We start from the raw sequence: 11,491 nt of genomic DNA on the forward strand, positions 1-11,491 counted from the left end.
ACCTGAAGATGGAGGCTGCTGCATGTTGTCGGCAGTGAAGCTACAACAATCAACCAATGGACAATGGACGAGGTCCTCTGCAAAAACATTCACACCTTTATGATCAATTGAACAGGGAAGACATCTTTGCTGAAATAACTATCAAAATTTCGAATATTATTACTTTTGCCTTTGTTATAACAATGCAATCAGATATATATGATTTAAAAAAAATTATCTGGGATGAGAACACACTCTCCCGGGAGGAGAAACAATTTACTTTCTGAATAATGAATAAAGGTAGTGCAACAGGTAGGAACATATATTGAAGCTGAGACTGATGCAGCCAATTTCTCTTTATGAAATCATCAAATCTAATAATCCTGAAATCATACCCTGCAAAATCCGAGCATAGTGTTTTAGAAGTGAATCATTCCACCTTAAAAATGAACAAAAATCCTGTTGAGAAACTATTAAAGCTGGAGGTTCACGGGGTCATTGATGTGTGATGTGCCTCTCTACCGGGCCTGGACTTGGTGTGATGGAAACACGGTTTGTTGGATGGGATAATAAAGGCGGAAGTCTAACTGTCCCTGATGGAGCCCACGATGTTCCCATCAGCAGTCAGATGTCCTGCAGATGGAGCATTAAAACTGGCCGCAGATGCTGTTCAAGTTGTTTGGAAGTCAGCAGCCAGAGCAAATCCAACGGGCTGCCAGGACTGCACACAAACACAATGGAGCAAATCACCGGAGCCCCATATTTACAGGTTATCACTAAATGTGGAGATGTGCACATGGAGCTCTGGGAAAACTCTTTATCCCTCATAGTGCTGATGTTTTATTCAACGAGGCAGCAGTGACACTGTGATCTCACAGAAAGGGAACACGTAAATGGACTCCATTTCCCATGACCTCTTGCAACCCTACCATGTAAGCAGGCACTGCGTTGTTAGAGACGCATCCCTTTTCCAACAGAGGAAGCACTATTGTTGTCAATGTAAACTATTTCATGAGAAAACAAATGGATTATAATGACAGAAGCGGTACAAAGCACACACACACACACGCACACACTTCCCCAGAGCTGTTGGTATAATACAACACACTCAGAACATACTCCGGCTTTACACATTCAAATCAGAAATACAGAATTCAGCCAAATCTACACAAACCTGAGGTTTTACTGTTTTTTGAGAAGATCACTACGTGCCTCATTCTCTCTCTCTTTCGATAATTGATACACACATATTTTTAGAAGATTTCTATGACAAATTAGAAAGCACAGCAAAAATATTTTCAATGTACTGACGGATCTTGCGTATGGAAATATATATATAAACCTAACATTGTGAAATTAGGTAAAATACAACAGGACATGCTACTGGCATCAGTATCCATGCATGTAGGGTAAGTTCAGCATATTGAGTAAAATACCGTGGGTTCATTTTGCTGATAACACTTTGATCAACTTGTAGTTTTATGTAAACAGACATTTGAATGCCAAATCTTTACTTCTCAGATACACCTACTCTTTGCATCCCAGCTAAACGTTAACGGGGGTAGGGCTCCCTCTAGTGGTTAAAAATCCTCACTGGAAACATCTTTAATCATTTGACTGAAACATTTTCTTGTTTTTACTCTCATCTGCAACATTTTATTGTAATGTCTTTTCCTATTGTTTGCCTCAAATCTTTTTTTATTTGCAAAGCACCCTGTAGCTATTTTTAAAAGTGCTTTTCATAGATTATTATCAAGGTTCTTAATTCAACTATTGCCTTGTTTTCCTAAAGTCGGCAGCCACTTGGATTCTTAAAATGATTCCATCCTGAATTACCTTTAGGATCAAGTAACAGGGTTCATACACATTTCGACCAATGGATTTCTATGACTTTAATAACTTTAAACCAAATTTCCATAACCGAACATTTTGTGAAATCTTGGTGTATACGCGATAGTGACAAAATGTAGTATTTAAACTAACGATGACAATTCCAAGGCATACAGTATACCTTAAATGACAAACCCAAGAATGCCTGCTTATATTTTGAGCGCATTTCTTTAAAACCATGAATTATTTAAAACTCAGCGTAAACGAACGACATGAAAATATTAATATAACAAATTTCCATGACTTTTACAAAACTTTGGGGATTACATTTTTTTTTCATGACTTTTCTAGGCCTGGAAAAACACATTCCATTAATTTTCCAGGTTTTTCATGACTGTAGGAACCCTGAACTAAGTTCTACCATTTTGAATTCAGTCTCAAAGGCCCAGTCACGCTTTATTTTGAGTTATGCATAGCGTTGGAGGATGTATTCTTGTCTTTATATAACTGTAGTTTTTTAGTGTTCAATGAGGAAAGAGCCAAAAATAAATCTTGAAAGACATTATTTCATCAGGCCTGTGTATTTACAGAAGTAGGGTGGCAAAATAACACTAAATATTTAAATGTTGGAAAAATCACATTATTAATACATGGAAAAAGAAATTCACCTTTTACTATCATGTAGAAGAAGACTCTCCAACTAGCTCAATGGACCAAAGTGTAAAAAGGCAAACAGATTTTTGACGCCATTTTATTTTATTAGAATAACCATATTTTCTAATGACAGAAACTGATTAAACCAGACAGGGGTTTCTACAGAGGAATATTTCCATGTTGGTAAGCGACAGCCCTCCACGATCTGCTTGTTTAAAATATACATGAGTAGCAGCTCTGTGCTCTGAGCAGAGCTGCACGAGCCGAGGACATAAATATAGAAAACTGCCGTGTGCGCTTTGGGGTTCAGATGAGTCGTCTTCTGGAGGCTGAGGCTCAGTGGAGGAATGGAAGGAGGGGCTGTGTTTTTACTCCGTGAGGCCGAGCTTCTTCTTCAGGGACTCGGGCATCTCGGGGGGAGGGGGACGGGGCAGGCGGAAGTACACCTTGACTGAGTCGTAGATGAACCACTGCAGTGCAGTCAGAGTACCGATCATGATGATACGGGCAACCAGACCCTTCCACACACCTAAACACAACAAACGCACACCATTAGCTTCAGACTACTGGATGAGTTACGCTAATCTGGGCCACTTTCATTTACATCAGCTCCTCATTATTCATTTAGAAATAATGTCATTCACATATGCAGAATGGAAGAAAAAACACAACATTTAGTTGTGTGGATGTATGGAAACATTTACAGGAGAATAATGTTGTTTAACATCCTTTTCAAGGTTGTACCAGCCTAGTTGGGACAATATGGATACAATGATCACAAATCTATCTCAACCACTACTCCAATTATTTAATTAAATTAGCTGAATCCAGTCAATTGGCATAAGACTGATGGAGCAACTGATTTAATATTATTCAATTAATCTAAACTAGATAGCACTCAGATCTCATAGCTCTGGAAAGGCCAAATACTTCTTAATGTCTAATTTACAAAAAGTATTAATAAAATAAATCTCATTCCACTTTGAGAGAATGTATTAGGCTTTTACTAAGACTTGCTTTGATAGTCACTACACTAATCTATATACATACAGGTCAACACAAGAAGAACATTAAAACACTTCAAATTATATCCAGTGTTACTGTTGTAGTGGATCATTGTTGTTGATCTCTTTAAAACATAATTCAGAAAAGTTCCACAAAGCAAAGTCCTGTCAGCTGTGTCCGTCCACCAGACTAGCAGCACTGGAGGCGCCCTGTCTGTAGAGGACAGGGCTGCCAGTGATGCGGTTGGGCTGGGGGACAGGTAGACTGTTCTCACACGCCAATGACTCAAGCACCTCCAACTGTACAGCCAGAAAGCTGCTGAGGAGCACTGCTCAGAGAACAGCGCCCTCCAGAGGTGGATCTAAGGAACGTGTTGATCAAACCTTTCCTACTGCACTGTGCTGCTGAATTGTTACTGTGGAATATAAATACACACCTTTGGGTCCAAGCTTCCTGAGGACCCCCATTGCAGTGCTGCCCGACTCCTTGTTCAGCACAGACACCACTGAGTCAGCAGGATGGGACACGATGGCACAGAACACACCGGCTGCACACGGAAGAGAGAACCACGTCAACTTTGGTCTTTACAACAACACTTTCTTATACTAAAATTGAAATATTAATGGCAACATTAAGCTTTGTTAGTAAGAAACATTATTTGATTGATTTCAAGGTTTAAAAATGTGAGACTGTGTGCCTCTCCTCAGAAGAAGGGTGGGAAAGGCACATCCTTAAATCTTTGTTCACTTGCCTCAATTTCTGAATGCCTACGTAAACATGATTGTGATTAATCACAGACTAAAAAATTGATGAATACAGTGATCAGTATTTCCCACAGATTAGTTAAATTTTTGGCACAACAGGGGTGCACTCGCAACAGATTCTGAGTAACTGGTATATAGGCGAAAGAGTTAAAGATAAATTCTCGATATTAATGCCAGAACTGCAGCTGAAGCTATGATGTCTGTGTGGACGGTAGAAACTTTACTGGCCATACCACACGCATGCAGTAGCACAAGAATCTAGCAAATAGTGTGTTGAATGGCGCTGCACACCAAATTAGAGATCTTATTTTATAATGACTTATAAAATAATATTTTTCCTGATGAGTGCGGGACAAATTTAGTTGGCTGCCAAAGTCTAATTAATTAAAAGAAACACTGGCTGTAATACTTTGACAACACTTGAGATTGTGTTTAACACTGTTTGTCTTCTAGTATTAGTTGTTTATAACTCAGAAAAGTTAAATTCTACACAGAATACAGCAGGCAGACAGCTCGGGTGTTCTGTTACTTACCAATGTATCCAGCCACGAATGTGACGACCAGCTGTTCGGACTTGCTACACTCACTGCGGGGCTTAGGAACAGCATACTTGTAGAGCAACTCCACAGTGCGCTCAAAGCAGGAAAACTTCATCATGGTGTAGGGAATCTGTCTCATCCACAGAGGCACCACACCCTTATAGAAACTGGAGTTACAGCAGAAATGTTACTTTACAGTTGTTTCCAGTGACAGATTTCTGAACTAATAGTGACTTTTATTTTGTGGATGCAACTCTTGCTAGGCTAGCTGCAACACTTTGTCCGTCCACCAGACTTGCAGCACTGGAGGCTCCCTGTCTGTAGAGGACAGGGTTGCCAGTGATGCGGTTGGGCTGGGGGACAGGTAGACTGTTCTCACACGCCAATGACTCAAGCACCTCCAACTGTACAGCCAGAAAGCTGCCGAGGAGCACTGCTCAGAGAACAGTGCCCTCTAGAGGTGGATCTAAGGAACGTGTTGTCATCAGAAATCTGTTTTCTGATAATTATTCAGTCACTAATGCAGCCATTATAAAATACCTCTGATTGACAATGGAACTGAATCCTAAGGAAGTGTCGGAAGGCAGCACACTTACGCCCAGATCCCCTCCTCTCGGAACATCTTGGGAACGGCCTCTCTGAGGGTGTTAGCGAAGCCTGGCTGGGTCTGGATACGAACTTTTACAGCCTCCATGGGAGCCAGAGCAATGTCAGCAAAGAACTCTGCACTGGCTGAGGCAGCCAGGTACAATGATGTCCTCCAAAGGTAGGTGTTCTCCTATTGGGCGACCCGACACAAATGGTCAGAACAAATACAATGATGTTAACAGACAATTAACTGTGGCAAAATAGATTTCTAGACAAAGATAAGTCAGATGATCCACATGACATAAACATCATCTATTTACCATCTTGATTTAAAACAGTGGTTTACCACTCTTGATTCAAAAATGATCCCATCGATGTCTCATTTCCAGAATTATGTGACGAATCAATTTAAGATATATTTAAAATCAGATAGATCTAACGACATATATCTATATATAAAATCAAGTAACACCGAATCTACCTAATAAGGGAGATTGAATCTTGTCAAAGCCTTTTTTTGCCTCGAAAAACAAAATAAAGCTTTCGTAGACGGACATTCAAAAGGCAATTTGAACTTATGCCTTTATTTATTTTTTAATGTTGCATTTCATAAAACCCAATGGTACTTCAATGTACTAAATGGATATATTTCAAAAGATTTTATGCCATATAACCACTAAAAACATCTGATACTCTAAAAAAAAGTATTGATTTCGCAATGGTGCAGTAATTGTATGTTGAAGTGTTTCAACGAGTAACAATGTTTCTGCCTGTTCAGTAGGGACGGGAATCAGCAGGTACATCCCGATACGATCACGATACTTAGGTGGCGATTCGATATTACGATTTCTTTTGGTTATTCTTTTTTTTTTTTAATACTGGACCATGAAAAACAGTTGAATTATACATTCAAATACAACAGTCAAATTCACGTAGAGCTTTCCAAGTTTTAATTACTAAATACGAACATTAACTTAATGACTGCCGGGCAGCCAATAGAGAAAATAAATAAAAATGTGCCTTATTATTGTATAGCCCCTGTTAACTGCACACAAACTGACAGATTAAGATATGTATGCCACATCGGCTACTTTTAAACAATAAATAAAAGGTAAATTAAATAGAATGAATAAAAGTAACGGATCGATTGTTGATGCAACTCTTGCTAGGCTAGTTGTTACACTTTGTCCGTCCACCAGACTTGCAGCACTGGAGGCGCCCTGTCTGTAGAGGACAGGGCTGCCAGTGATGCGGTTGGGCTGGGGGACAGGTAGACTGTTCTCACACGCCAATGACTCAAGCACCTCCAACTGTACAGCCAGAAAGCTGCTGAGGAGCACGGCTCAGAGAACAGCGCCCTCCAGAGGTGGATCTAAGGAACGTGTTGTCATCAGAAATCCATTTTCTATTCATTATTTAGTCACTAATGCAGCCATTGTAAAATACCTCTGACAACGGAACTGAATCCTAAGGTAACTGAATCGATTTCCCCCCCATCCTTAACGTTCAGTGCCCATCTGTTCTGTGGCATGTTTCTAAACACATGGGCTGATGAGTCAACAGTTGAACTTGTTCATTAGTCCCAACAGGTTTAATGTCTTCAGACTTGCTCCAGGCTGCATGATGACATCTTGTACAGGCATGTAACCAACAATTCTATCAAAAACATTGAGACAACTTCATTCCATTTATGCAGATATGTGTGGACTCACCTCTCCAATCTGCTCACTGTAGAAGATCTTAAACATTTCGTAAAAGCCAAACTTGCACAGGCCCTGCATGGAGTAGCCAATGAAGGTGGGGGCCCAGCCCTTTGCCAAGCCTCTGACACCATCTTCCTTCACTGTGATTGAGAAGCCTCGGCCAATGCTCTTGTATTTATCTGGGTCCACCTGAAGAGAAACACTGCAGTAAGCATTTTATATTTAAATCCAGGGCCGTTGTAGCTTGTGGTTTGGGCAATATTTATAAGTCCGTGGATTGACTGTACTTATTTTTTTATTTTTAGAAATTATGTAACACTAACTTGCCACAAAGATATTGTACTGGACGTGCCTTGTACATAAGTACATTTGTATCAACAGTCAATTCAAATCAATATTGCGTTAATAATGTTGTTCAGTTAATAACTGCTGTACTCAGGTTTAATCCAAAACATTGTTTTATGTTGTGTAATATGTAGCGTGTATACACTTTTACAATGTGTGATGCTTATAATTTCTGAATCATGAAAAATGAATTCACAGCATACAAGAGGGGTTTGAGAAACTTGTACATATCGTCATCTCTGGGTAACTGAGATATGTGACGAGCTGCTGACTGTTGCTACTGTGAGGTTCAGCTATCATACAAACCTGCAGACGGCACTTGACAAGATCGAGGGGCACAACTGCTGTGTGTGTTATACCGCAGCTCAGGATACCCCCAAACCCACACAGGGCATAGTACTTTGAGGAGCCAAATTCGCAGCTGTTTTCCTCTGTGGTAGAAGGGAGGGGGACACGCAACATGCAGGGTCACATGCGACACAAAACAAAAATCATCACCAAACCAGAGCCACATAATGGAGAAGTTGTCACTGAGGATTTTTGGGATTCAGTATCAGGACTCTTCCCATTATAGATGGCTCTGCCACTAACATGCCACCATTTGTTATGATCACACCCCAAAGTTTGAACAAAATTAAATCATTGCACACATGTGATTTCAGTATGAACTTTCAAGGACCACAGGGATGTTTCACATATTAGGCTATTCTCTACAGCAAGTAAATTATTCCTCATCCGTTTCCAAGGAATACCACACCTTTTCGATTTCTTTACCATCTTACATTAAGCCACTGCTCCCATTTACTTGAGTAAAATAAGCACGTTAACTTTCAACCTGCAACAGATAACACTTTATAATGTCATTAGACATCAAGAGCTGCATAAATGATAAAAATCACTTATTAGTTTTCAAATGTTCATGATTTTAAATCATTGACTAAAAATGTAAAACATCAATGTGGTCCTACATATCTATGATTTAAATCGATTCAGGAATCAACATAAGGATGAAATATATGATTAATAGGTATATCTATTTTTTGCATATAGGGCACAAATTATTTAGTCATCACCATAAGGTCTGTGTCTTACGAATAAGTATCTACTAAACATTCTTACCTGACATTACTTTGTGCATCAGTCAGTGTATTAATGAACAATAAGTCTGACATCAGGCAGTCCTGCCATACAGACCACCCCTATGGCGTCAAATAGCAAAGTAAACATTTGGGACGTGCTCTCACTCAGGTCTGACTCTCTTGACCTTCACGAGTCCTCTACTATGACCGAGGGCAGGCGAAGGGTGGGGGGGTTGAGAAGGCGGGCAGTAACCATTGAACACACAGGAACACTGGTGCAAAATCATGCAACCATGTTATGATCACTCCAAAACATCAAACAATCATGGGAATCAATACACCATGACCAAAATGATTTCACAACGGGGCTGGCTTATTTTCTTTTCATGCAAATCGGTGCATTTAAAAAAAAAGACAAACGGTTATGGATAGGCGGGATGTGACATTTAAAAAATGGCTTTGAACCATGGAGACAGACCTGCAATCTGCATTTGACCAGATCAAGGGGAACGACTGCTGTGTGTGTGGTTCCACAGCTCAGAATCCCACCAAAGCCACAAAGGACCAAATACTTCTGAGAGCCGAACTCACAACTGTCGCCCTCTGAAGAGAGACAGGTAGGATTTGAAACAGTATGTGAAATTTGTTTTATGTTCACTGGATGTATAACTGGCTTAGAGTTTAAAGAATTATACCAGATGTGCAAATGCCTTCAAGCGAACTACATGTCAAACCAAAAGTTGTAATAGGGAGACGCCTTATGTTCCCATTCTTGGCCTTATGCAACAGTTAGTGGTTTAACCCACCTAACAGCAACTGTTTACAGTCCGATTACAAAGCTCCATAACACCTCACTAGTATAACCAAACTTGATTCACTGCAGAGTAACTAAAACAAACTACTATTGTTGAGAATACCACACTTATAACCAATGGGAAGGAAGTGCATTTGGAAATAGGTAGATGTGCCTTCATCCACAAACTATGGATTATTGGCACTTGACTTAAATCAAATTAAAGCATGTTGACATCTCCCAAACAAGTGGTTGCTCATAGACTGCCCAGCAGCATGGAGGTGAAGAAGTTGTGTCAACTGTTACCTTTTCAACTTTTAGATCAGAATTGCACATTTTGGATACTAGGCACCATAGTAAATGTGACAGAGTATTGATTTAAAACATGTCAGAAGTGTTTCAAGCTAGGACAGTTTGTTCTTGGGTCACCACTGGGCAGCTAATAAGCCGTTGGGTAGTATGCAGTTATACAACTTAATTACTAATTCAATACAATAGAATTTATTCCGCTTAAAAAGATGAGCTGTAAAACAAATAACCGACTTTTACCGCAGCACAAGGGCACCACATCACTTTGTCCTTCCTTGTCCTCCACAGGACTGTGCGTAGTGAAGGCCTAGAAGCTGAACGTCTCTAAAGTCGCATTGCTCTTTTTTAATGGTGATTAAAAAGCCCTAGTGACTCGATGCAATGTATACGTGTAAATTACAAATATTAATAATGTCTTGATTGTAAATTACACAATGTGGGTGGGTCTCAGGCGGCCGATGCTCGATAGCTACGCTAATGTAGCTAACTTTGGCATTGTGGCCTGCCTGTGGACATGTATGCCGGGGTTACCGTCTGCGGTGGCGGCCGCTGCCAGTCTGCGGGTCTTCTGTCCATGGAGGCTCTCGCGGGGCTCCTCCACTTTCTGGAGATTGAACAGGGGGGCGCTGAACGGGTTGCCCCGGGCAAGCTGCGTCAAAGCGGTTGGGTACATGGTGGTGGTCCTACCTGCTGGCGGAGCTGAGATGCAGTGAGCAACTAGTTAGCAGTGAGATAGATGTGGCAGCCTGGCCACCCCCACAAACTCTCTCTCTCACACACACACACCTGAACTCGTGTGTCACGTGCCTATGCTGGTCCAGTGTCCGAATGACCGTGAACAGGAATTGCTAACTTATTGAGTGAATGCTAGGCTACTTTGACAATAATGCAACACAATAACAAGTTACCTAACGTCCTCTAGTCATGTGTAAACACAAGCTTAATGCATTAAAGCGATTCCCTACACATTCATGTAGAATTTGTCTTGTTCTTCTTCTACGCCAATGCTAAATTGCTATGCTAGGTTGCATGCTAAGCTAGCTTGGCTGCTTCAAGGTGGAACGTCTTTTCTGCACAGAAAAACGTAACGTCGCGGGATACTAAACTGCTCCATGGAACTCACGGCCACATAGAAACATAATCTTCACTAACGAGTCGTCGTGTAATATCCAATGCATGCTTTTTTCATTTATTAATGGAACTCACTCTGCTCGTGTCTTAAGATGGCGCCTCCGCTTCGCTGTGACCGGCCGCTCAGAGACCGGATGACCTACCGGTAAATAGGTTTGTCCTTTCGTGACGTCAACGGGAAGTGTGGGCGGGTCCGTGTGTTCCTCCCCTCCGTGGATAGCCGCCGAGGGGCTGTCAGTCAACGCCTCCCGTCCAATCACATACCGAGTTGGTGATACATTAAGGCGGGGCTTGTAGGGTACTTGGGAGGGCGTTCGTAGAAAAGCAGTTTGACTTTCTCCCTCAAATAAATGAATGAACGTGTGCGTGTGAGTGTCAGCAGTCAATAGGGACGTGTGTGTGCGTGCGTGAAAAAGAATGACAAACCGTGAGTGGAAAATTAAGTGGACTAAGCCTTGTCTATTACTGTCTCGACTAATGCGGCTAAGAGCGAAGCCCCCCCTTAAGAGCTGATAACTCACGTCACTATATTCCTGAAATTCCTGAAAACGGACAGACGCCACACACATTGCCCAAAGATGTCCCATGCATTCAGATCAATTATTCTACTGTCGATCAGACAGTAGAATAACTTTTTAATATATATCTTTCAACCAGGCCTTTGTTATTTATTTTATCTACCGTATTGCATTCAGTTGTTCAAACATGTTATTGCACTGCATTTATTTCCAGTTTCATAAAAAGTTCTACATTTATTATTTTTATAACTTAG

The 11,491-nt window shown here is 40.9% G+C and overlaps 1 protein-coding gene and 3 non-coding genes across 6 annotated transcripts; all 4 read right to left on the reverse strand.

Moving 5' to 3' along the window:
- Positions 1–2,544: 2,544 nt before the first annotated feature.
- On the reverse strand, positions 2,545–10,890 carry slc25a3a (solute carrier family 25 member 3a). 3 transcript variants are annotated; one of them, XM_053414882.1, is made up of 8 exons: positions 10,795–10,890; positions 10,120–10,287; positions 7,714–7,838; positions 7,072–7,251; positions 5,368–5,549; positions 4,766–4,938; positions 3,905–4,015; positions 2,545–2,992 (listed from the first exon to the last, which is right to left on the reverse strand). In XM_053414882.1, exons 2-8 carry the CDS (start codon positions 10,259–10,261, stop codon positions 2,832–2,834), a joined length of 1,074 nt encoding a protein of 357 aa, XP_053270857.1. In that variant the 5' UTR covers positions 10,262–10,287; positions 10,795–10,890; the 3' UTR covers positions 2,545–2,831. The 3 variants fall into 3 exon arrangements, with proteins under 3 accessions (XP_053270857.1, XP_053270858.1, XP_053270859.1); XM_053414883.1 differs by lacking the exon at positions 7,714–7,838 and adding an exon at positions 8,965–9,089; XM_053414884.1 differs by lacking the exon at positions 10,795–10,890 and adding an exon at positions 8,965–9,089 and having other exon boundaries at positions 10,120–10,237.
- Positions 3,641–3,843, reverse strand: LOC128429250 (small nucleolar RNA SNORA53). Its single transcript, XR_008333895.1, has one exon. It is a non-coding gene; the product is annotated as a small nucleolar RNA SNORA53 (small nucleolar RNA).
- Positions 5,049–5,251, reverse strand: LOC128429248 (small nucleolar RNA SNORA53). The gene has a single exon (XR_008333893.1). It is a non-coding gene; the product is annotated as a small nucleolar RNA SNORA53 (small nucleolar RNA).
- On the reverse strand, positions 6,543–6,745 carry LOC128429251 (small nucleolar RNA SNORA53). The gene has a single exon (XR_008333896.1). It is a non-coding gene; the product is annotated as a small nucleolar RNA SNORA53 (small nucleolar RNA).
- Positions 10,891–11,491: the final 601 nt, after the last annotated feature.

Source organism: Pleuronectes platessa, chromosome 22 (genome assembly GCF_947347685.1).
Source record: "Pleuronectes platessa chromosome 22, fPlePla1.1, whole genome shotgun sequence".
Taxonomy (NCBI): domain Eukaryota; kingdom Metazoa; phylum Chordata; class Actinopteri; order Pleuronectiformes; family Pleuronectidae; genus Pleuronectes; species Pleuronectes platessa.

Coding starts and splice junctions, on each gene's coding strand:
- slc25a3a (XM_053414882.1), bottom strand. CDS start 10,261: ATGTACCCAACCGCTTTGACGCAGCTTGCCCGGGGCAACCCGTTCAGC. Junction 7,839..10,119: donor AGCGGCCGCCACCGCAGACG/GTAACCCCGGCA, acceptor CTTCTACCACAG/AGGAAAACAGCTGCGAATTT. Junction 4,939..5,367: donor CGAGAGGAGGGGATCTGGGC/GTAAGTGTGCTG, acceptor CTGTAACTCCAG/TTTCTATAAGGGTGTGGTGC.